This window comes from Rhopalosiphum padi, chromosome 1 (assembly GCF_020882245.1).
Source record: "Rhopalosiphum padi isolate XX-2018 chromosome 1, ASM2088224v1, whole genome shotgun sequence".
NCBI classification, from domain to species: Eukaryota; Metazoa; Arthropoda; class Insecta; order Hemiptera; family Aphididae; genus Rhopalosiphum; species Rhopalosiphum padi.
In genome coordinates, this window is record NC_083597.1 from 10245652 (window position 1) to 10273290 (window position 27639).

At 27.0% G+C, this 27639-nt stretch overlaps 3 protein-coding genes, 1 long non-coding RNA gene and 1 other non-coding gene across 10 annotated transcripts; 3 read left to right on the forward strand and 2 right to left on the reverse strand.

The window, feature by feature from the left end:
* Positions 1–3592: 3592 nt before the first annotated feature.
* Positions 3593–12338, reverse strand: LOC132921201 (GDP-mannose 4,6 dehydratase). The gene is made up of 7 exons (XM_060984078.1): positions 11871–12338; positions 11567–11809; positions 11315–11507; positions 10961–11193; positions 10577–10792; positions 4957–5025; positions 3593–4857 (listed from the first exon to the last, which is right to left on the reverse strand). The coding sequence occupies exons 1-7, from the start codon at positions 11937–11939 to the stop codon at positions 4795–4797; spliced, it is 1086 nt and encodes a 361-aa protein (XP_060840061.1). The 5' UTR covers positions 11940–12338; the 3' UTR covers positions 3593–4794.
* Positions 12339–12876: 538 nt separating this feature from the next.
* On the forward strand, positions 12877–17009 carry LOC132921191 (uncharacterized). Its single transcript, XM_060984066.1, has 7 exons — positions 12877–13017; positions 14227–14564; positions 14655–14957; positions 15017–15596; positions 15666–15834; positions 15896–16094; positions 16218–17009. Exons 1-7 carry the CDS (start codon positions 12895–12897, stop codon positions 16393–16395), a joined length of 1890 nt encoding a protein of 629 aa, XP_060840049.1. The 5' UTR covers positions 12877–12894; the 3' UTR covers positions 16396–17009.
* Positions 16142–19882, reverse strand: LOC132921209 (ubiquitin-conjugating enzyme E2 G2). Of its 6 annotated transcripts, none has more exons than XM_060984098.1 (6): positions 19475–19659; positions 19310–19391; positions 19114–19232; positions 18390–18545; positions 18155–18285; positions 16142–16390 (listed from the first exon to the last, which is right to left on the reverse strand). In XM_060984098.1, exons 1-5 carry the CDS (start codon positions 19515–19517, stop codon positions 18161–18163), a joined length of 525 nt encoding a protein of 174 aa, XP_060840081.1. In that variant the 5' UTR covers positions 19518–19659; the 3' UTR covers positions 16142–16390; positions 18155–18160. The 6 variants fall into 6 exon arrangements, with proteins under 6 accessions (XP_060840081.1, XP_060840099.1, XP_060840090.1 ...); XM_060984116.1 differs by lacking the exon at positions 16142–16390 and adding an exon at positions 17798–17937; XM_060984107.1 differs by lacking the exon at positions 16142–16390 and adding an exon at positions 17798–17958.
* Positions 19883–23525: 3643 nt separating this feature from the next.
* Positions 23526–23644, forward strand: LOC132918743 (5S ribosomal RNA). Its single transcript, XR_009660541.1, has one exon. It is a non-coding gene; the product is annotated as a 5S ribosomal RNA (ribosomal RNA).
* Positions 23645–26116: 2472 nt separating this feature from the next.
* LOC132922582 (uncharacterized) lies at positions 26117–27051 on the forward strand. Its single transcript, XR_009661031.1, has 3 exons — positions 26117–26216; positions 26270–26380; positions 26807–27051. It is a non-coding gene; the product is annotated as an uncharacterized LOC132922582 (long non-coding RNA).
* The last annotated feature ends 588 nt before the right edge of the window (positions 27052–27639 follow it).

Consider the following 27639-nt stretch of genomic DNA (forward strand, 5'->3'; position numbering starts at 1 on the left):
TAATACTAAAAAAAAAAACTATAAACTATATATAATAACTGATAGGTAAATTTAATAGTAGAACTAAATCAAACATTTTTCATTTAAGATACCTCATATTTATATAAATTAGCACGTAAATAGGTACGTAATATATATATATATACAATAGGTAGGTATAAAATGATTGCGAAATTGCATACTAACATATGTTGATATGTATATAGGCAATAGACATAAATATAATGTATAATAGACATTATACATAAAGCATTAAACTACAGTAATAGATTACAATTTATATTTTACATATAAGCAGGTCCTTACATAGCTTTGAATAATATATTAATATTTGATTAAAAACAATTAAAAAAAGGGAAAAACTTTAAAAAAATATTGATTACCTATAATTTATCAATATAACAATTAACCATAATGTCAAATTATTGATTACCCAAGTAGGTAATTATTTTCTAATTATATTTTTTTAAATTATGATTTATAAATACATCAAAAATTGAGATTGACATGACAGGATAATAATAACAATACTTGAGGTTCGTAGTGACGTAGACACGTAGTAAATTAAGAGTTACTCTAATAATTGAATTCTGAACTCTTAAAAATATACGTTTTACTATTCGACAGGGGTTTCTAATTAATTTTAGTTTCTATAAGGACATAAGTTGTTCCAAATGATTTGAAAAATGTTTCTAGAATTCTTGATCCAAAAAAATTTTTTACTAATTTATTATTCTAAATTATTATTATTTGTTTCTGTCTAAACAAAAAAATACATAAAAAAGTATATTAACCAGAACAACGACAGGTTTATCAGAAGAGGTAAACCAAGAAGACCGTCATCTTTTGTCTGCAGCTAATTTTTTTTTTTTTAATATAGCAATTACATTTTAGTCCCAATTTTCATAAAATATAAGTAAAATCTCGGTGACCAAACATCATTGAAGAATTTATTATACCTACATTTAATGTAGAAGAAATGTGTAATGTATTTACTAGGTACATGTTTTTGTGTTTATTTTTTTTTCCGTTCGACGTGAATAATATAAATAAAAAATATTACGCGTATCCTCGTCCTTTTTTTCCATAAATAATAAATTTATTTAAATTCTGATTTTTAAGTATACCTACTTGTAAGCACCAGATTTTTAAATCAAAAATTGTGCACACCATAAGGAATATGTCCTATATAGCGATATACAAGTTTCTTTTTTTCCAAATGAGAATCACCATTTTTATTTATTTCCTTTATATGTATTATTAATTTGATGACTTTTTTAGGAATTTTGATATAGGTACCTAAAAATATAAATAGAAAGAAAGAGTAATCAAAATTCAAATCGAACTATTGGTTTTTGAGTTACCTAACTATTTAATTTATACTTATAAGATAATAGGTCCATGATAATATAGCAGTTGGGGCTATATATTATGATGATATTAAAATTATATTAATTACCTTTTATTAGTCTATCAATATTCAAAAATTCATAATTGCTTAAAATTTTCCAAGTATAATAAATACTAGATAAAACCATTTTAAGTACCTACTAAAGTATAGGTAATATACTACTGAGTATATATGTATTTAGGTACATTTTAATAATTCGAAAAGACAGAAACTTCTCGTTCAAATTTGATTTATATAATAGTTAGGTACCTAAGGTGCCTAAATATAATTAAACATTTTCACAAAAAAAAAAAAAATTATCTACAGTACTTAACAATATTTTATAGTAGGTATAAAAAGATTAATTGTTCTTTATTAACATTTTAAAATATGAAGATATAATCTATATTTTTTAGAGGTCTTGCAAGAAACATTTTCAGTTTTCTAACTTGGATGTACCTACAAAAAAAAGTGTTGGTAAATCACAAAATAAACATTTTATGCAAGCTCAGCTTTGAAATTATAAAAGAACCAACTAAAAATAAATGGATATTAACATGAATACAACTATTAAAGTATTAAATATTAATAAACGAAAACAAAACTCTACTGACCCCTGTCCCCTTGAACTTCAAGTTCAGAACTACAGCTCAGCTAGCCACCCTCTTGACTAGGACTAGTAGTTAGTAAATAGTAAATACAAGATAGGTACCTATAAATAAAATTAACCTACCATCATATAGTATACTGCACATTTTTATTATTTTTGAACGGTTATAATTATAATTATTATAATTTATAAGCAAACGTTTACTAAGGAAAAAAAAAAATCATTAAACCAATTGTTTTTATATTGCTGACTTTACAGATTTGTATTAATATTTTTGTTATATAATAAACGAATTTTAAATGATTATAAAATATTTATAACTATCTATAAGTATAAATTACCTGTAAAGTGTGCAGAGTACCTACTACCTACACAAATATTACATATCACAACTCAAATATTCAAATATTTGATATACATACGTAATCTTACGATTCACTTTTAAGTATTACATAATAATATTTTGTTCACGTAGGTATACTATAATATAAAATATACGAACGCTTCGTTTTTGTCACTTTTAAATTTTAATCAGCAAATAAGGTCAACGATGGAAAATTAAACTATGTGATTTTTTTTTTATATTTAATTATCAATTGGACGTGCAAGGTTGTACAATATTTTACTTTTTAGTTTTCCGGTATTTTATCAGTCTCACGTTTTGTTTTTAATCCTACCGGTTTATATGATACAATCGGATACTACAAACAACAACAAATAATTTAGAACAAAAATGTATACGAAACGCATTTATATAAAAAAAAATATTTTCCTCGATTTACCTAAAATAATATGTTATAATTAGGCCATTCGTATAAACTAGTATATGGGTGGAATAGAAAATGGGACAATCACGGAGAACTGTAGAGAAAAAAACAGTTAGGTTACTAACCTAACAGACGAGAACACACCAGTTATATATCATATTATATATGAACATTTTAATGATTTTATATACGGAAAATGACATTTATTGCTGTACTTCCTATACACAATATACCTTCTTAAATTTTGGAAAAAAAACCAGACTAAGGTACTATTTGTATTTACTTTAAAGAGTCTAGGTATATGAAATCTTTGGAACATTAATAAAGTTCCAGTGTTTAAGTCTAAAAAACACTTTTAACTCTTAGAATCTAAAAAAAAAATTCCAACAAATTTATCCCCGACACTATTAAAGAAAGATTTATATACATTTATAAGCGAGTTATAATTTTTAAAGTTTTAATTACCTAATTTATCTTATTATTATAACGCATAGGTAATATGAACCATAAGAGTACCAAACACCAATACGTAATAACTAATAACTTTATATTATAATTATATAATCTATTATTTGGTTGCGAGTTAGTGACTTTTATAATTTCAATAGTTCATTCCATAATGACTTGATTTGCTTTATTTCAAAATTTCAAATTCAAACATCGATATAAAAAAGAAAAATTAATTCTTTAAAATATCTGACCAGAATCTTTTTAATGAGTTTATCGACAAATTAACTAAAAACACAATAATCAACTTGTTTGAAATTATTATTATTATTTTAACGTAATAAGTGCAAAGGTATAAATCGAAAATAACAATAAACGTGAGTGTAACCAGTATATCATTATTCTGACACAGATATAAAATATTATTTATCATGTTTATGCTGTTGTTTAATTAAACATGGTTATTAATTATTAGCTATCAATATGTTATCAATTATAATATATATTAAAATATGTATATATGAATATAATATGCATTGTGTAATATAGACACAAACATATTATGGAATGTACCATATTTTCTACATTTTTTTTTCACAGTAGGTATTAATTTTCCTGTAACATAATAAAATAAAATGGTAACTGAAAAAAACAAAAAAAAACATTATTTAAAAATAATAATAAAAGATAAAATTATATGTGATAAAAAAAAAATAATAATAAAAAATGAAATCTTTCTGATAGTATATTATTATACTACACATAATTATATCTTTGGGTTTGTGTCGTACATTATATTATTATAATATCAAAACTACTATAATTTATTATTAATTTTCAAGTATTTTAAATTAAAAATCGTAATAAACAGATACCTACTATCTACCTACACATACAAAGCCGTAATTGCTGTTAAGTTAATTTTTATTGCTAAAATTGTTTTACTTTTTAAAAAATGTGGGGTAGATAGTAGATACAGACCCCTGAACTCCCTCTTCCCCAACAGCTACAGCCATGTACCCATAAATTGATATTGAATTCTTTAAAACAGTTTAACATGATTATAAAATAAAAATTATCAAATCGTTGGTACACAATTGAATATAAAATAAATGCACCAACACACGAAACGCCTTTAGATTTTTAGTTTTTACAATCAACACGTTTAGTATAAGTAAAAATCATCTTAAAAAATAGTGAAAATAAAAATATATAATAAACAAAAGACGACGTAGAGTCAAACACCACAGGAAGTTAAAACATAATATAATACGTTTACAATATATATATATTATATAACTCCCGGTTCCTTTTATAGTTGGTACAATATACACTATAGGCATCCAGTAACAAAACGTGTGCAGCCCGACCAGAAACGTTCAAAGACAAACACAGTCCAAGAATATAAATATTATATAGGTATTAGGTACGTATAATAATATGCAAAATGATAGGCTCTTGAGGTCCTAATATATAAATCCAATAATAACAAATCACCAATAAATCAAATGCACACATTAAGCCAAGGTTTATAGTTTATATAACACAATATAAAATAAGTATTGCACGGGCGAGGAAGTTCAGGCCGACGGATTTTTCTTCATGAGCGCTAGATCGGCTTCCATCATATCGTAAACCAGTTGCTGGAAAAATACAATCAATATTCGCATGACGCGAGTATTACAATATACAATAACATTGACGTAATAAAAATTAATTTACGAAGTTCGGTCGACGTTTACCTCGAAATTCACTTTGGGGGCCCATCCGAGTACGGTTTTGGCTTTGGTGGCGTCGCCCAGCAAAAGTTCCTGAAATCGTATAAGTTTTTTGTTTTTGATTTTTAAATAGTATTAAGCCAAAGGTTTTATCAAAATCGATAAAATAAATATATTATTATAATATCATACGTAGTATAACGTGTATTTGTATACGACGACGATTGCCTTTGTTATTTTATGCCCAGCGGATGTATTTTTTTTTTATATATATAATATATATCTACAATGACAAGCGGGGACCCCACATTGCAGAAATTGTAAACAAAGCTAATGTTCTTTTATATTGCCGGGGAATAATAAACAAGTATACATTATATTCATTTGTTGTGCTGTTGAAAAACCGAACGATTATGTTATTTGAATAAACACATGCCAAACACAAACATTCTACACTACCTATATATATACGCCAGACAGACAATGAACGAGATGAACACCTTTGCAAACAATGCATTTTTTCTTGTTCAATTATATAAATTGAAACATGTAATATAAAAAAATCTACTATACTATAAAAAAAATAATACGGAATATAATCGTGGATAATAACAGTATAGTTTCGTGCAGTTTTATCCAATCCCCAACCCTTACTCTCTCCTGCAAAGGTCGCTACCCTTCATATAAAATGCTATTAGTTATTCAAACAAATATTCATTGATATATAATAGTAGTTATTAATAACATTTTATTAATATAAAAATTTGTAATTTAAATTTAAAGCGTTAAACATTTAAAAATTTAAATCTGTGAAGTATTAGATCTATAGGTCTTTAAATTAATTAGGAATGTTACTTAAAATATTGAAATACAAACCTATTAATTCATTAAGATTAAAGTACCAAACCAATACCATTTATATAGATGATGGAATAACAATTTTTGATTTAAAAAAAAAACAGATATATCATGATTCGGGTGAACTAAAATTTGATTTCGAATCAACACACAAAACTCATTATTTGATATTTTTTAAGTTACTTGATTTAGCATACTGTTAAAAGTTTTTACAATACTAATAATTTAAATTGTTATTATCTTTTTACTTTTAGTATAATTAACTATAATAAATAAAACATTCTCAATCAGTAAAACAAACGTAAAGTTATTGGAATGTTATAAGTCATAACGTATTATTACGTAGGTAGGTACCTACTATAGTACTACCTACATATATCTGTATAATAATACTTGATTTAAAATTGAAATTAATTAAATTTCACGGCAAGAAGAAATTTTTTATACATAATCTCTCAACATAGATATTATCTGGAGTATTTAATGACATAATGTTTACGACATTTTTGATATTTTTTAAATAAAGCTGAAAAAATCAAATTAATAATAAGAAAACATTATTACCATAAAATCCATTATACATATTTTTTATACACCTATATAATATAGTGGGTGATTCTTAATATTAAACACTCATATTTTACTACTTCAAAAACTATAAACATTTTTGAAAATATTTTTTTTAAGATATAATAAAACAGCATTATTAAAAAAAATCTATTTTACTATAGTTTTTCATCATCTTTTTAAAAAATACAATTTTAAACTTTTAAAAATTAAATTTATAAATTTTTGAATGACAACATTTTAACATATTTCTATCTATATTGGCACAATAAAGGGGTATGCTTACCGGCATTTACTAATGGCCATCAATAAACTATAAATCAGCACTAATAAAATATACTACTAACAATACAAGAAAAAATAAAGCTATAAAAAATAATTAAATTAATAATATTTCCATTTTATTTTTTAATTTATTATTTAATCAAGAACAATGTAAATATATGAATTGCAAATACTAGGTACGGATACTGTAAAAAATAAATTTTATTAGTTATAAATAAATTTGATTAAATTAAATGCATTTATATGATGCAGTTATCACCTCTGCTTTTATTTTATTTAAAATTCTTTTTTATTATATGGAATATAATATATATAAATATATAATATAAAATATATTGATATATATAATTTAATATATAATATATATTACTTTTAAAAATATATGGAGTGCAGTGTTGATCTACATGCTTTATATCTCAGCACCATTAAACATTTTATTTAAAATATATCTTAATGTTTTCCCAAAGCAATTTTCCGATAATGTCGATACATAAAAATGTAATTAATTAAGTATTATGGTTTAAATGACCAGAGTTAAGTGCCTCACAAAATGTATAATGTATATTCATTAATCATTACTCTGCTTTAACTTTATATACTTATAAATTATAATTAAATACTCGTTCAAAATTAAATTTGTATAAGTACATCAAAATTCTCAGAAAATTATTCAGCTTCAAAATATAAAAATAGGAGTAAGAAATTTTGTAGCAACTTTTAACAATTTAATAAATATTTTTTCAGAAACATTTAGAGTTATTATCTCAATAATGTTGACCACAAAATAATCACCCTGTATGAGCTAGGAAATAAAAATTAGATAAGTTTTATGAAATTATAGTTTGAATTTAAATTTTGAACATAATAAGATAAAGAAAAAAAACATTATATTTTATTCATGTTTATTATAAGATAGTAATACTAAAACATTTAAACTTGGTTTTTAATACTGAGTTTAATTATATATTATCTCTATTTTCTGTCTAAAATTACTATGATTGTCCAAATTCTTCTTGAAATAATAACATTATAACAATAAAATATTTTAATTAATTAATAAGAAATAAATATTTCAACTATTATATGTTAAAATATGGTTATACATTTATAATGCAATTTGATATGTAGTAAAAATATAAAGGTAAAATACTGTATGGTAAATTTTTTTTTTGCACCAGGGCTCTCAGAGTTCAAGATCCGGCATCGGGTACTTCTATATTATCTACATTACTAACAATGTTTGAGAATTTACCAGATTACCACTGATTTGTATATTTTTCTATTTAAAATTATTATTAAAAATACATATAAATACATTTAAATTAATTAAAATAATATTTATTTATCTCAGTTGAAAAAAAAAATATATAGGTATATATATATGAAATTCATTTTTTATTATGAAAATAAATACAGACAAAAATCAAGAATAAAATATAGGCAAGTGGATACCACTCTGCTGTACTCGTAAATAAGGTGTTTAGTGAGTCAATGTAATGAAGGTGTTAAATTTGAATTCTATGATATATCATTTTATACAAAAATATGATTTTAACCAGAGACAGACTCAGCCAATAATATCAGCAAGAATATTGAAAGTTAACTTCAAATAGTCATAAAAAATGAATTTGATTTTCTAGAAGAAATTTATTGTTTAAATAAAAATTGAAAATCCTATTAAGAACCATGTACTAAAAAAAAACTTTGTTGTTTTTGATATTAAAAATCGTAAAATTTGTTGTATAATTAACGTAAATTGAAATCCATATTGTGATAAAAATTATTTTGGAAGTTTTTTCCATCCCCCCCCCCCCCACTCCTGTGAAAAAATATAATTGGAATACACACGAAAAATAAAAATAGTTCAGAAGATCCATCCTCCTGCACACTCCCCAATTTGAGCACTGGTAGTAGGTACATGCCATATAGTTATAATAATCCAGTAAGTTCTCAATTGATGCATGTAGTATGATAATACATAACTATCATACTACAGTACTTAATATAAAAAATATATTAAAACTCCCATACCAAGGATATCAAAGATATATTTTAATTTATACTATTATATTTTAGAATAAACGTTGCTAATAAATTTAGTACATAAATCTTTTTTATGTAATGAATATTAAATATATGATAGTGTACACAAAAAAAAATATGTATGCAAAGTATTCGACAATTTTTCGTGCACATGTATAATAATATGATTGTTATCACACATGCTTTCATCTCCGTACTCAAACTTATCTATTTGGAACTAGTTACTTTTTTCTTTGCAAAAATTAGACAAACATTAAAGTTATTTAAAGAAAACTTTTGTTGACCTTAGTTTTCTGTTTGAATTATTAAACAATCAAATTGATTACTTTGAACTTTTAAAGAAAGTTTATTTTAAAATCTCTTATTTTGACACCACTACCAGAAACTGATCCCTTTTTCATATGCTGATGAATGAATTGAGAAAATCAAATATCTTATTTAGTTTTTATAAATAATATAATAAAATAATTTTTAAATGTACATAATATCATTAATTATAAATACTATTTAAAATATGCATATAGCATACCAATTAGTATAAGACGTATAAAATACTAAAATAGATAGTCGATACCTGTTATAGACTATAGTTAAATATATATTTGAGATTCTAAATGGTACATTACAGTAGAATCAGCAAACTAGCATTTTTATAAAGTTAAATTGTAATTAAAATTATCAATCTATCACATTATTATAACATTTTAGATTGATACAAGAATATTAGCTATAATATACAAATATATTATTAAATCTAACTACTTTTTATGAACAAAAGTATAATTATCAAACAGTAAATTTTAAATTGTCATCAATTTTGTCAATATTTTATAAAAAATAAAAATTTTCTATCTGTATACATAATTTTACAATGAATAAAGTAGTTTACAATTTTTACTAAGTGTGACGGCAAAAGAGAAAAGAGAATCTATTAACAATACTTCCAGTTGATAAGTTAAGTTATTTTGTATACATTTTAGAGAATATTAATGAAATCATGTGGCCACTTTTGTTTAAATTAGCGAGGAGATATTGTGACACAGGATATTTTGGAGATAAGAGGGTTTAAGTAATTTAAGACATTTTTATGAAGTTTAGTATAATAACAGGATTGTATCCTTTGTGCATCCTTTGCGTAGGTATAGTTGGAATGTTGAGACCATGGTGTAAGGTTCTGTTGCTGACATACCAGGGGGCATTTGTGAGGAGTTGAAGATTTATTGATTGAAAATATTGAAATATGTTTAGGTTAGAAAATGTTATGGTTCCCAGAATTGAATACCGAGAGTAATAGCGGGGTGTATTAATTGGTTATATTAGTATAAGTTAGTATTAGTTTATACTTAATATATTATTATTTTAGTTTTATATGAGATTTTTTATTAAATACATCATCTCCATCTATTTAGTTCTAAATTAGTTCTATATGTGATTTTACCAGGTAATGTTTTTGTCTCGGTACTAGGTAGAGACCTAATTACTTTACAAAAGTATCCACGAGAATTAATTTGTCATTAAGAAAAATAAGGGAAATATTTTTAGGGCTGATGGTTTTCTCAGAGTTAAGTGAAAAATGGTTTGTACAAATATACAAGACTTATATTTCTTTACTATAGTTATTAAAACTTTCATTAATTTTAAACTTATTCAATAACTGAAGATATTTGAAGAAAAATGTAACAATAATAAATAAGTGAACAAGTATCTATGAATTTATATAAGAGATTGCATATTATACTGCTATTGATGTATAATACAACATAATTGTATGGTGTTTTTATTGAATACTACTTATTACTTTTAATTTTTTTAATCCTTATTTTCAATTAAAATAAATGTGTGATGTACTACATAGTAAAATAGAATTAAAATGATAAAATAATTTACTTACAACTTCCGTTGGACGGAAATATTTAGCATTCACTTTAACACGTACAACATTTGTAGATTCTTCTTTTCCTACTTCATTTAACCCTTTTCCTTCCCAAATAATTGTTTTGCCAATGTGCTTGAATGCTTTTTCTACAAATTCTCTAATACTATGCATTTCACCAGTAGCAATCACAAAATCTTGAGGTATATTCTGTTGTAACATTAACCACATTGCCTTTAAAAAAATAAAAATACAATAAATTGTCAAGTATCAACTATTTAACACCATGAAAAATATATAATTTACTCTTTATAGCAAAACTAATATGTGTACAAATATTTTATAAATCTACACCTAATGGTGATTGGTTACTAGTTTCATTAAAAAAAATTAATATCTTACTTCAACATAATCTTTGGCATGACCCCAATCTCTCTTAGAGTCTAAGTTTCCTAGTTGTATACAATCTAATGAACCGATTGCTATTTTTGCTACTGATCTGGTAATTTTTCTAGTCACAAAGTTTTCTCCTCTTCTAGGACTTTCATGGTTAAATAGAATTCCATTGCAAGCATACATATTGTATGCTTCTCGATAGTTTGTTACAATCCAATAAGCATATAATTTGGCACACGCTAAATATTTAAGATATATTTAACTATTATTATTTATTAATAACCAGGAATTCAATTTTACACAAAATAATGTCAAATATAATTTTAATATTAAAACATTATCATTAAAATTAAATAATACCATATGGAGATCTAGGGTAAAATGGAGTAGTTTCTTTTTGAGGTATTTCAACAACTTTTCCATACAATTCTGAAGTAGAAGCTTGATAAAAACGTACACTGTTTTCTAGTTGACATGCTCTAATGGCATCTAGTAACCTGAGAGTCCCAACGCCATCTACTTCAGCTGTATATTCACTTAGATCAAATGAAATCTAAAATAAAATTATTAATGCAATGAAAAATTACAAAATAATTCCTTTAAACAGCCTACCTTAACATGACTTTGAGCAGCTAAATTATAAACTTCAGTAGGTTTCACCATTCCTATAATTTTCACTAGACAACTACTATCGGTCATGTCACCATAATGAAGTTTCATTTTGCCTTCCATGTGTGATTTAGGATCTAAATAAAGATGTTCTATACGGCCGGTATTAAAAGTGCTTGAACGTCGTATAATACCATGAACTTCATATCCTTTATCTAGCAACAACTCAGCTAGGTATGATCCATCCTACAATTAGAATAATAAATTAATAATAGATGTACAATAAATATATGTCTAATTTATATACCTGACCAGTGATTCCTGTAATTAATGCTACTTTTCTACAACTATTTAAACCATTGTCACCGTTCTCCATATCAATGATTAATGAAGTATAGTCTAGTTTAAATGAAATTCAAACTCACCAATACACTAATATTTTTTTTAACTACTTTAAAATAAGAAAAATATTTATTTTTTCTAAAATGATGATGAATTAAGTTCCGTTTTAATTTGTTGGACTACCCATTACCTAATTTAAAGCAGATAGAACTTTCAAACTACAGTTAATTTATAACCCAGACATCCTGTAATGGGTTAATTTATTATAAGTTTGCTGTAGTTAAAAAAATTTATGATTTGTACACGTTTATTATTAATTGTTTAAATTGTATAGTCGAGGAACATAGCAGCAGATAGCAAAAGCAAACAATAAATTATAATATTAAAATAAATTAATATTTAATACAAAATTACTTTTATTAATAAATTATTTATTATTATTATTATTATTAGGTGATGATAATATGGATACTATCATGGCGACCATAGAGATAATCATGTAGTCAGTGGTCTTCGTGAGGATACTTATTTTACAAAGGATACTGATAACACCACTGGAAAATGGAATTATATATTTTAAGAAATGAGAACCACTGACTGTCCACTGTTCTGTTGTTAAAACTACTTTAAAGTCCAGTGTTATCTTGATAAGCTTTTATTTGGGAATAAATAGTAAATACTAATAAAAATATTTACTTTCTTAGAATTTTGACATTTAACTACAGTACTTTTAAACTGTAGTCGTTTCAAGGATAAGTAGTCGAAAATAAGAATACTGTGATCCTTTTCAGTACCGAAGAGCAAAATAACTCAATATGTGGACAGCATTTTGGATCTATCCTCAAAAGTAAGAATTAAATGCTATTGATTAACTGTTTACAAACAATAATAGATACATTTGTTAAGTTGGATCTACTCTCTAAGTCATGTCTTGTCTCTCATTAGGTTGTTGGCGACATGATTGATTTCCTGCTGAATTTTAATATGGGATGGATTCGCCAACATCTGATGTGCTTTTGCTCAGTGAAGACGACAGCGGTCTTTTGGTCAATGGATCATTTTCAAACAGTTCTGCCAGTAGCAGTTCCAACAAGCATTCACCGCAATTCAAAGTAAGTTTTTATATGGCTATGATATTATCATTAAGTTATGTTGTGTAGATATATTTATTTGTTGTATACAACTAACGTTTCATTTCATTACTCGTTGACTTGCATATCAAGTATAATTTTTATTTTTAAATTTTGTTTAATATCATTTACCAAATAAAGTATATTGTATAATTTGTTATATTTATGACAATCATTAGTTTAATTCATATGTACAAAGTACATATTGTTGTTTAACTATTTTTTGCATTAACACAAAACGTTTAAACTGTTTAAAGTTATTTGAAATATATGATCTTTCTAATAATTGTTATACAGTAATTATAAACAAGGTGATTTACAAACAAAGAGTTATGCACATATTATAGCCACCTTGGTAATAAAGCAACAGCTAACATTTAAATGATTAAAATATAAATAAATCTGTAGTAAATTTGATAACATATATCATAAAATATGACTTATAAATAAATTGAAGTGATTTATACAAAAATAGTATAGTTTTGTAGTAAAATTTTTAACAAATTCTAATAAAATCTTGATAAAGATTATGTTTGCAAGATATTTTTACTATTTTTTTTTAATATTCAACCAATTTTGCTAATTACTTACTAAATTTTGCACGATCTTCACCAAATCTTATAAGATATAATTCCAGAATATTTTTTTAATATTCCTGAATATATTTAAATAAATTGTGTATTTAATCTACATTTTTTTAATAATTTCCAATTCTTTTATTACACATAAAGTACATTTAAATATTAATTTTAAATCGATAATATTAGTATAATTATTATATACCAATCAATAACCAATAAGCTTTTATAGACCTATTATATAATACTATTAAACTTGAGTGTTTTTTTAAGTGTTTTGTATCAGCAATTACACTTTTACTGATTTATAAATACTATAACTTATAAAATATGTATAACAATTTTAAGTTTACTTTTTATTTGTCTTTTATAGAATTGCACATATTCTAATTATAATATTGTATATTATTAAATTATTAATTAATTATTTGATAAATAATCAAAAGTAAAAAATAAATACATTTTACAATTTTTAAATAAATGTGTACCTAATTATTGTCCTAGTTGTAATATTTTGGTATTTTCAATGGAATTTAATATATCTGTGTATTTATGTTTAGTGTATAATTACTAATAATTATTTAGTATCTTTAACTATATTTTTAATTTACAGTGTAAAGAATGCGATGATGAGTTATCATTAAGTCAAGAGGATTCTCTAATTGACGATTCTGACACATCATATACACAACAATTTAATACATTGAAAAAATGTCCTAGTGTTCAAAAATCAGAGAATCCAATTGAGCCTCCTGTTGAATTTCAAGACCATACAAATTCTATTAATGTATACTCTCCTCCGTTTGAATTTAAAGACAATCAATGTAGGCATATTTGTTCACCTGTCTACACTAATGAATGCATGATTCGTGTTGAACAATATGCAGAAGGTTTTATAAAGTCATTGATTAATGACTCGCTGAAACACTTGGATCCATTGCATGATACTAGGTAATAATATTTTATGGATAGGTATTGTTTATTTCTTATATAACATTATTATTAATAAAAAATAAAAATAAATATTTTGTTTTGTTTTAGGCACTCAAAACAACAAAAACTGTATCATAATTTAGGTATTTATTGGAAAACAAATTACCGTTTACCAAATGGATCAAACAATTCTTTGTTATCAACTATTTCATCATCTCATAACTCCTTATTTAATGTAGTTTCTTCAGATGATTCTAATTTTATATCTTCTGCCGTTTCACATGATGCTCTTAATAGCGATACATATACATTACCAATTGATAGTTCCCCATTTAATGTAGCTTTTCGGCGACCATTGAGGAAAAAAAGAAAATTTCGTGACCAGTGCCATTCCATACCACTTAGTAAAAAGTAAGCACAAACCTAACATTTTAATATTATTTTATTTTAATGATTGTCTTCTAACTCAGATCAGGGGAAAAATGTGTCAATGTTCAAGAGCCCATACATATGACTGTAAAAGACGTACGAACAATTCTTCATAATATTTATAGTAATACAGGAGAGTGTAGCAAACCTGAAGTTGCAAATGTATCAAAATGCAATGAAGTACAAAATGATCACAACAAAGAGAACTGTGTTAGCAAAATATCATCGTCTAAATGCAAAATCAGAAAAAAATCGTTTATGGTGAATATTAAACATAAGAAAGCTAAGGACAATAGAACTGCAGAGGATATTGGTGGTCATAGTTCTAGTCATTCAACAAGAAAAATCTTTTGTTCATCTCCATTTATCTCATCAACAAAATCCAACTTTTCTTTTAGTTTAAAACAAACGTTTTGTAATATTTTTCGTTCACGTAAAAGTACTTCGACAGACTTGGACCCTGAATTGAACCCAACAGATACTGTTGTTCTTTTAGACGTAACTAAAGAGGCAACATTTGAAAATCGTGCACTTCCACCCGTGCCTGATGATGGGCCCAGAGATACATATGAACGAGAGACTAGTATGGATTTTGCTACTAGCATTGAAAAAGTGAAAGATGTAAGATTTGCTAAAATTTGAGTATAAAATATAATAAATTTTATTTTATGTATATTAAAATAATTTTAGTATGGATGGTATTGGGGTCCAACATCAGGAGAAGCTGCTGAAAAAATACTGTCGAATGAACCTGATGGATCGTTTATTGTACGTGACAGTAGTGATGATCATTATATATTTTCATTGACATTTAAATTGAATGGTTTTGTTCGGCATGTCAGAATTGAGCATGATCAAGGTAATAATAAAGAATAAAATTCATAAAAAAATCATTTTCATATTTTAATTTTTGGTTTTAGGAAATTTTAGTTTTGGTAGCTGTACAAAATTTAAAAGTCACACAATTGTTGAATTTGTTGAAAACGCAGTAGAACACTCTCGCAGTGGAAGGTATTTGTTCTTTTTGCATAGACGTCCCATTCTTGGACCAATGAGAGTTCAGTTACTCCATCCTGTTTCTCGCTTCAAACAAGTTCAAAGCTTACAACATATGGCCAGGTAAATTCTTAATAAAAATATGTAATTAAAACAATAGACAACAAAAATGAGTTTGATTTAATATAATTTTAATAATGAGTTATTAATGTCAAACAAAATATATTTATTTGATTATTTTATTAGGTTTGTCATTTTGAAGACGGTGCGACGAGATTTGATCCACAAATTGCCATTACCCAGACGACTGATTGATTATTTAAATACACCTCATTATTATTGTGAACAACTATGCAGCTCTGACAGTAGCCAATCATCGACTCCTACTCCAGCTGTACATCTAATATCATTTACTCCACCTTGAATTTATCAATTTATCATTAGGAATTTATATTATCGATAAAAAAAAATGAATACTTTTTGTCAAATATATTGACTTGTAGCAAGACATATTTAAAAATGTAACTATTAAAACCAGTCATAACTATGTGTATTCATATTATTTCACATACAGTAACAGTTAAATAATTTGGCAATTCAACTATTTAAAATAATATATTTAAAAATAATGTCATGAAACAATAAATAATACAAACTACATTTTTATTATAGAAAACAAATAATAATTATTATATAATATTAAATAATGTGAAAGCATATTAAGAGCTTAAATTAACTTTAAACCGTTATTTATTTATTTTTTAATCTGGAATTCTTTACACCAGATTAGTTTGATCCTGTTATACAGACTTTTAGTTGAGTTTAAATTGTACAATTATTTATTTTTATACTTAGGGAAACTAACATTGTATTGATTTTGTAATAAGGGCCTGTACTTAATGTAGTATTAACTTTGTCATTTTCCTACTAGTTAATCAATTTAATTTAAAGATTGATCTTTTAAATTGATTAATTACTATCTAAATTGACAAAGGAAAAATTGTATATTGTTAAAAAATATAAAAATGTTGTATCAATTATTGTATTCACTCATTCAGCAATAATACAAGAAAATTAATGAAGATGTTGGGAAATATAACACTTATATCATTCTTTATCTATAATTTTATTAATAAATGTTTATATCCACATTAAGAAAAAAATTATTATTACAAAAGTTGATGCATTGTAAAATAAAAATTTGATTCATTTAAACAGTAAATATATATAAATATATTCATGTTCATATTAAAGTTTAATATACATTTTAAAAAAACAAATTATTTCTAGTATGCTTTTAATACAGTACACAGTTTATTAATTAACTAAAGTTACAACAATTATAAATTAAAATTCTCTTATAATAATAAATCGGAATTTATTCTCAATTAGTTCTTACGGAATATTAAAATACTATGATACATACTTTGCTTTTCTTACAAAAATAAAACAGTAAAAATATATAAGAATCAATTTCAAGTGCTTCACAAATTTAAAATTATTTCTTCACAGGTTTTTTATTGTTATAGTTAATATTTAGAAATAAATTTTAATCAGAAAAACAATTATTAATTTCTATTTCCTATTTAGAATTGTATATTTTTTTTTTTTTTGTTACCTATTTTTAAGTAACTCATTGTGATTTTAGAGTTAACTCTATTATTTTAATAATTAATATATAAATGTTTGACTACATAAATTTTTTTTAGCATTATGCATTAAGCATAAGTCAAAGACTCATTGTGTGAAATATGTGACTTGTAGATAACATAATACTAATTTATGTTTGATGATTTTAATAAAATAAAATATAAAAATCCAACATGTTTTATCTAGTTAAATTATTTATTTATTTTTCCATCACGAACAAAATTTTAACTTATGAATGACATCTCTGTGACATGATAAGCTGAAGGATAGAAGATGTCTAGAGGACTTCAAACAAATCAATAATCCATTTCATAAACTGCAAGTAATTTTATTTATTCTGTTGACACCATATGTAAACATTCAAAAACTGAACCAAATTTAAAATAAAAATCCAATAATGATTAACACATAATTATGTATAAAATATAAAACTTATAACTTCAAAATGTAACTTAATAGTGTATATACATGTGGTTATTCAAATATCATTGTTCATAGCTAGCCAAATATTTCAATTAAATTATTGTACCTACCTGACCTCATTCACTTGGAGGTATTCCTAAAGTTTTCCTGACCAACTCTTCAGCTCTTCTGTTAAATTCTTCACGATTCTCACGCCACATTTTAGCCGCATCAACATTTGCCCCACTTTCATCATTCGGCTCTGAACAAGAAAAATTCAAATTAATACATAATGAAATATAATGAGAAAGTTTTTAAATTTTAAGTTTAGATAAAGATAAAGTAAAATAGTTTATTTATAATTACCAGCAAGCATACTAATAACAGATAGAAGAATTTTTTCAACACTCTGTACAGGACTCCATCTTTCATTACTGGATTCATAACCCATAGGGTCATCCCCAGGTGCATGTAGAATTGAAATACATACACGCCCATCTGAATAAACTAAAATTTGAAAATCTGCATTTTACTATTATTACAAAGCATAATATATTAGTATCTTTCCTATTAATTGGTTAAAATTAGTTAGTTTAAAGCTGATTTGTTTGTATGCATCATTTTTTTTAAACATACTGGTATAAGAATTTTTACATTCATCCAGTTAATTTCCAGGTTTAATAACAAATTGTGGCATATTTAATATCTGTAGAATTTAATTAATACATGAATATTGCACCAGGTAGCAAGCTATAATAAAAAGTATTACACTTAGTTAAATAATATACATTATTATGTAAACATGATGTAGTACACTTTATATTGTGTAAAAATAATATGATGAACTCAATAGGGATCACTAAGTATGTTCAATGACAACACTTAGAAATTTATGTATTTCATCTTTCAAAAGATGAACTAAAATTGAAACAACAATATTTATATATACTACCTATAGATTGTTTATTTGTGTATTTATTGACAAAATATTATGAATACACTGTATTTAAAAATGTTCATTGACATTTTTTTTAAATGAATCACAATTTTTTAATGGACCATTAATATATACATCACAAGTTATACTCACTGTTTGGATGAAACATATCACAAGTAAAACTCATTTTTGGTGGACTCAATGGGTAGTCAGATGGAAATATAAGTTTAGCTGGAAAAACACCACCTTCAAAACATGTACCTTCTGGCCCTCTACTCATAATTAAATTATTTATTTAGATATTGCAAATGTACTGTTTTACTGACGTGATGACATAATTATAACTTACGTAATTAATGCTTCCCACTCAAAATAGTTTTCTTCGGTGGTTGGTCCAGCAATTATCCCTTCCGGAGGATTTAATGTCAGCTCTACAGAATAAATCATATAATACATTTTGATATAAATTTGTGTAATTTATATTTTTAATACATAAATAAAATATTTAATATACGTTTATATTCAGCCATAAGTCGTCGTAGAGCAGATCCAGCCATCTCAAATAATTTTATGAACTGTAGGGTGTACAAAATAGACACGTTTCAAATGTTTCAATAATCACAAAACAAAATATAAAAAAATTTGTTTGTAATGAAATGAATGGGTAGAATAATTATTATTTATTAATTAATAATGAAAACTTACCAGTTGGGTAAATTTTGATAACAGTAAAATTGATAATAAATATTGATGACGATGAACTATTATCACAGAATAGATTTATACATCTACTAGCTGCGGGTGTGCCTCGGTGTGAGTGTGCCTCGCTGTGAGTGTGCCTCGCTGTGAGTGTGCCTCGCTCTGAGTGAAACTCGCTTTGAGTGAAACTCGCTGTAAGTGAATACCCTAGGACGGACGGAAGAGCTTGAAAGTGGAAAGTTTTCAAAAAAGGAAGACCTATCGCTGATTGGTAGTACTGCGAGTCTTCTATCGGGATGAATGATGATAAGGCGGTTGTTGTCGGGAATTGATAAGACGTTCGTGGCGTCGATAATAATATTGTTTATTAAATTATTATTATATATACATGCCTCGATTTCCGGCTTGTGGAAGCCGCCTCCGGCGCCTTCGAGGGGGTCGAGTGAAAATCGTTCCTAGGGAAATTCGGTTGGAAATGCTAGTCGGGTGTCTAGAAATCGGTCACATATATAGTTCAACTCGAGGCTTGCCCGGTTCTTTTTTGAATGTATAAAAATATATAAGTACGAAAAATGGTAATAGAGTGTCTAGCTATCAGTCCTCACTCGATGCAAATCGATACCTGTGCTGGGCAATCCGCCTACGGCGGATTGTTATACCTCCTGACGTCGAAAGTCTGATGTCGTATAGTAGGGGACAAAATGTATGTCGAACGTCATATCTTTTGGGAAAATTGATTTATACACAACTAAATAAGTTTGAAAAATGGTAACTAAGTGTCTAGCTATCAGTCGTTAACCGGTGTATTACCGTGTCTTGTCGCATGCCCGGTTCTTTTTTGAATATATATAAAAAATAAATAAGTACGAAAAATGGTAATCGAGTGTCTAGCTATCAGTCCTCATTCGATGCAAATCGATATCTGTGCTGGGCAATCCGCCTACGGCGGATTGTTATACCTCCTGACGTCGAAAGTCTGATGTCGTTTAGTAGGGGAAAAAGTTTAAATCGAACGAAGTGTTATAACGTCCCATCTACGTCCTATTTACTGCGTCGAATGGCAGACTATGTGGGCGCAAATTATGAAATCTGAATTTTTTATTTGCTAAAAATTGAATATACTTTAAGTGTTACCAAACCCCTCAGGTAGGCAATCCGACCGCGTCGGATCGCGGACGATGTGAGCATTATGAGTTATTATAAGTGAAATAATCCACAATACATTTATTACATCAGGTTGTAATTAAATATTAGTGTGCATACCCGATCTATATGACTTTAATAAATATTCCATACGTACACACTACACATATTGTGTTTACATATTATATAATATATATACTATAAATAATATAATATAACATACTCGGTGGTAGTCGATAAGTACTATTACAAAAACACGTATATTTAACACTCGCAATATTCAAAAAAAAAAAAAAATAGTACATAAATGTTGAAATACTGCTTTTTATTAGTCGAGTAATAAAAAAAATATACCGACGTCGCCGGCAAAATCATATAAAAATAAAAAAAAACATTGGAAAAAAAAATGCAAAAAATGACTCGCAGTGTTAATCAAAGCGCCGCCGGGAAAGTCGCCGGAGCGGGTTTCGAACTCGTTACACCTGCCTAAATACTATCCTATCCTAACGCCTAATCCTATCGACTACAGTTTGAGTTGTAAACCGATGTCAAATCTCGAGCACTTAAACCGTTTCCGAACCGTCACCGAATTCGCGTTATACGTCGTTTTACTCGTTGAATTCGTATTTCATTACACATACACACACACACACACACACATTCTCGTTAATTTTCTTTTGAATGTAATCGATATCGCTATAATAAAATCCGTATAAAAGTGAAATATATAATAATAATAATAGTAATAGTATAGTTGTCCAACATATTTTTGATAACCTACCGGACGCGATAACGGCGACCGGAGCGCATTCTTTTTTCCGTTTTAGGAACTGCGGGGAGTACAGCAAGCGCCCTCAAGTGTTTTTCGGGCGAAACGTCACGCGTTTTATAATATAAGATTATATCTATTCCTACTGTGTTCACATTTTCACAAGCTTATCTCATATCATAATAATCCTTATGTAATATGTTTATGACGTATGTATATATAAAAGAACAGGCCTTTTTTTATGTTCCAATTTTGTGACAAGACTATTTAATTTTTTTTCAATTTTTTTGTACAGAGTTGGTCCAAATACTTTCCTAAGTGTTCCACGTCACCCAATTTTTCATTTTATTTTTTCTGGTGGGGGGGGGGGGGTTGTATTTAAAGATTACGGGTTTAATTAATTAAACGATTTTTTTTTCACAAAATTGTTCTAAATACTTTTATGAGTAAATCACTATTATTATTTCCAATTTCATTTTATTTGTCATTTCAGTTACGAATATCATAAATTATAAAAATTATTATGTATATTACATGGCTAGGCTTTAAATAATTTAATTTTAATAAAAAATAAATTCCTTCTTAAGATGTCAGCGAAATATTTGTTTTCTCACTCAGACCTACCCACAACATAGATAACCACTTTTTGACTTTCACCAAAAATCCTTATGATTTGAGTAGTCTTAATTTTTGACTCTTATAGAGTTAAATCACTCATTATAAAAAATAAAAATTGTAGAGGATAATATTTTTGAGGAAATGATATATTGTTTTAATATTTTATTTTATATTCGACTTTCAAAAAAAAGATGTGTAAATTTTCAATAATGTTTAAATTGTTAAAACAATATTTAGACAAAACAATATGTCATAGTGTTATACCCTCAAAATTATTATTTTCTATTGTTTTTGTAATGATGGATGATTTTACTTTAAGATTAGGTAGGTACTTAAAAACAAAATGATTACATAAATGCATTTTGTATTTTTGTCTATGTTGCACGTGGGCCAAAGAGAGAAAACAGTTCAAAACACACAGCGCACTGACATCCTCTTAACAATTTATTGAATATTAGCAAAGTAAACAATATAATCAATAAAATAAAAATTATAATATTAGGTATATTCTATAAATTTAATTCTATATTCAATAAATTTAATTTTGATCTGACTTTTTTTTTTAATTTAAATTTTCTGTAGTTTACGGTTGTACAGGTACGTACACCTATATGTATACATCACCAGTAGCATAGAAAAAAATATAACAATGTGTTGTTGATGGTGTATAAATAATTAAATGTCGTCTTATAAAGGAAATATTAAATATTTATATATTTATATAGTTAGTAGGTATGTAATTATGTTGCTAACCTGCAGACTGCAGCAACAGGCAGATATAGTAATCTATAAATACAAGTATTAACTATCAAATCAAATATTTATATAAATATTTTTGGTTACCTATATTGCTATATTTTAAGTTATTATTATTTTTATTATATTAAATATTATAATAAATAGTATTTGAACATTCATAAATAATCATAAAACATAATAAAATCACATAATTATTATCAAAATTACAAACTTGCCGACTAAAATGATCTAGGTATCTTAAGTATGAGGTGTAACATATTCTCCCTCCCACACACCACACTAAATCAGGCCCTGGAAACATATAACTACTAACTAGTAACTAGTAGCTAGTAGGTACTTTGACAAAATATTTTTTCCATTACCGCCAATACCGACAATACCAATAGTATTAACTTGACAATTTAAATAAGTAGGTAAATATGTTTTACTGTAAAATCAAAACTCAATCTATACATCTATGTTTAGTGTAGTGTTTGCTTTTAAATTAACTGAATTTAGTTCTCGTTTTATACTACCATTGAAAACTTTGAACATTTGATTACAATATTTAATAACTATTATTTTCCATTAACACATCGCCAACGACCATACCACGTTGAATACACCAGTTCTCGTCCGATCACTGAAGTTAAGCAACGTCGGGCGTAGTTAGTACTTGGATGGGTGACCGCTTGGGAACACTACGTGCCGTTGGCATTTTTTGTTTTTTTTAATAAATTCAATAATTATTTCCAATTTTAACTTATAATATTAAGAAATTTTTATCGTTATCGAATTGTTTATTTTACAATTTTTAAATTACACAATATAAAAATATTTTTACCTAACCCGTTAAGCCATAAGGAACTTTTTTAGGTTCAAATATATAAGATAGACTTAACTTATATAGGTACAAGTTAAAATAATCACACTGTATTATATTTTAAACTATATGGCTATATTACTATATATAACAATAACTATATGGCACATAACTATATGGCAACAAAACATTAGACGAACGAATTTTTTTGTACATTTCTACCACGACCTACTTACTTAGGACTTGGTTCCATGACTAGTGTTAGTTATTGGATCTATAAATAAATGTGCACATAGGCCGGTTTTGTTGATCCATTTTCAACCTCGACCAAAACTTGCATAGGAATGCACTTGAATTCGGTTGCTTCAGTTTCACCAAACGTTATGTGAATGTTTGACATCGAACTCCGTGATTTCTTCGGTACTCGGTATAGATGGGCGAGACCACCCTTCGCGGCGTTAGGTTTGGTCGAGCCCACAGATACTATAGCTGTGTCGATACCGATAACGATGATCAGGTCTTCAACGCGTCTTGGATTACAGACTATAAGGTAGAGCTTGTATTTTATAATTGAATTTTTGCGAAGTCACAGAGTTCAATACTTCAATACCATATGACCACATTGCCACATTGTTTTAACGAAAGATTTGTATATTATACGTTTTGAATGAAAGTTAGTTTTACCTTTCCTTTTGCATTCGTGGGTGTAGAACTCTGAGGCATTGATGTACTGATGTACTAATTTTTTAACATGGATATGGGAGGACCACGTAAATCTTTTATCAATAAGAAGACCTATATTTGTAGATATTTGTAGCTGTAGGAGGCCGGATTTGGTATGTTATTTGTAATTTTGTAAAGATTAGTGGAGGTTTTTCTTTTCGTAGAGTAAACGCGATATGAGAAGATTTATTTTCATTTAATTGAATACACTATCTATTGTACCAGATGATCATATTGTCAAGATGAAATTACAGATTCAAATTCAAAGTAACTATGTAGGATTTTCACGGATGGATATAATTTCTTTGTCATCAGCATAATCCACTACGTAGGTATGGGGAGATATGAGTTAATTTGAGGTGTAGATATTAAATAGTAAAGGAGTGTACATAGGTAGCTCCTTGTGAAACTAGATTTTATGGGGTAGATTAGAGATTTCGTTCCAATTTTGGTAGAAAAAGAGCGCTTATTAAGAAAATTTTTGAAGGAGAGGAAGTATGAGGGTAGTAGAATTTTCCGTAACTTTAAAAGGCAGTGCTTGAATTGGGGGTGGACGTGGGAGTCCGCTTTCTTTTTTATTTTTTTTTTTTAGCGTACCCCTTCTATTTATTTGAAACGGAACGCTGGAAACGCAACATTTGATGTAGTGAATTTGTAAATCATCAGTTTTTTCTATTAAATATACCTATAACTTATAACCTATTAAAGTCATAATATTTGTATATTTGTATCGACTATGAAAAAAAAATTGGTTAATAATAATGGGTAATTAATATAATCAATCGTTATAGGCTGCGGCGACTACACCTAGACCTTTTTTCTATGCAACCGTTGCGATCGTTATTGTGAACGTAACTATTTTTCACTTTTATTAAAATAATGTATAGAAGAAGAAGGTGTCAATATGTCAAATCTATGAGTGTTTTTTCAACAAATTTTACACCAATTCGCTTAATTCGCTTTTAACATCGATTGGCCACAGTTGAGTTAATTGCTCATTTTTTATAAGAAATCTATAAAAAAAAATATTCATAACTAGGTGTTTTTAAACAATAAAGTTAACTAAATGAACCTGGATATATGTATTACTAAAAAAGATCTTGTTTAATAGACAATTTTATACGTTACAATTTTACAAACACTACCAAAACAAAAAATCAACGTTTTCGTAATGTGTACAATGTTTCGAACAGATTCGTATGTCATTCAACGACGTCACAGCCACCGAATAATCGGATCAGAATCGAATCGCACGCGTTGTCAGATCATTACAGAGGCACACGAGACGGGCAGCTCAGACAAGAGCAATACACCCGTACCGCGGAACTGTGCCATATGCTCGCTAGATAAGACTTACGCGCGACTTGTCATTTCTGCGGAACGTAACCCGCCGTAACTGCGCATAATCTGTCGACAATGACGATAAAGCGCAGGGAAACGGGGTTTTACGAATATACGTTCTGTTTGGGAAACATACTTGAATACTTACGAATAACGTATTCCTACGAATGACTGTTTATCGCATAACACGGAAACAGAAAAAATAAAATATGCATTAACGCAAATATTTAATACAGATGTGACGATCAGTGTTCGCGCAAACGCAACAAACCAACCACTGATGCACTGCCCGAACGGTGTCTTATATTAGACTTATATTATAGGCCACGGAACAAGGCCAAGGTCGAATTTTGTTTGTGCATATTAGAGCTTGAGTTAAGGAAATGATAGAGCTGCAAATAGGTATGAATAAAATCACTATTTAATAATACAAATACAAGCAATGTAATGTGCAGGCAACATAATATGTTAAAGATCAAAAAATAATAAATATAGATACTGGTGCACTACTACGTATAGTCTGAAGATTGACACAACTCGGTTTCACGGGAACAGTCGACGCTTAAGTAAGTTTTTTTTTATTATTCTTTTTTGGGATTAAAATTATTTTTTAAACTTAAAATAAAATATATAAATTTATATGAACAATCCGCGCTAGTCGGACGATGTAGTTGATGTAGACGCATATTTTATTCTCCAGGGTCCAATGAAAAAATAGTACACAATGCCTACTTATTTTACTCATTAGTTATAGTAGACAAAAATTGTGAGAAATAACAACCATGTATTATTTGTATTATTCGCGATTATATTATATTAGAATAGTAGTAGAATAGTACGCCTTAGATCCTGGACGTGGACGTAGTGACAAATGTATAATGATTTTACAATTATGTATAGTTTATTTTTTGTTTGTCATGAATTCTTGTAGCAAATATGGATTAATTTGGTACTTTGGGTGGTAAATAGTAAAATAAAACAAAAAATTTCAGATCTTGCCATAATATCGGAAAAACAAAAAAACTGAAATAATTACGCTATATCCTTGTATAATGTCAACCCGGAGGACGATTGGCAGTATCATTAAGAAGCTCATCTGAATAACACAAATAAGTGTCGCAAGGCTGTGTTTGTTTAATAATATAATTTTTTAAACAGTAGTACAGTATATTATGAATATTTACTTAAATTATATTTAATTTTTATGGTTTTTTTTCAGATAATATACTGTACTACGGTTTTAGGTGTTCATTTTATTTTAATAATACGTTGATAAATTACCAATTTTTCTTCTTATCACATAGCTAGTTTGTCTTTGTGTATGTTTAAATTTATATTTTTTATAGTTATTCAAGTTATTGTGCAGTTTAACTTTCTTATAAAAGAGAGTGAGGAATTTAAAAGGTGGCCACTGAACAGAAAGTTAAACTGCAAATTGCAATATACTATAATCTTTTTAGTTCATGTTTACATTTTTAACTGATAAATTATGAATATAAAATTTCAAATTAATTTAAATTCAAAAATAAAAGAACACCAACATAGATTTCTTAAACATTAAAATTTTACTATAAATTAAAATTACATTTAATCAGCACATTAGTTGAAGTTTTATAGGAACCGAACATTTTGCTGGATCATGGACTACCCACCGATGGATAATTTGTCATTGAGCTGAAGGAAAATGTGTCAGCACTCGGCTTCGTTTCAACCCAGAGGAAGATTGGCAGCATCAATAAGAAGCTCATCTTAATTTAGTTGTCCCCTTACGCATTAGCGCTCATCTCTCATCCACTCATCCAACACATTGACTATCGCCGGCCGG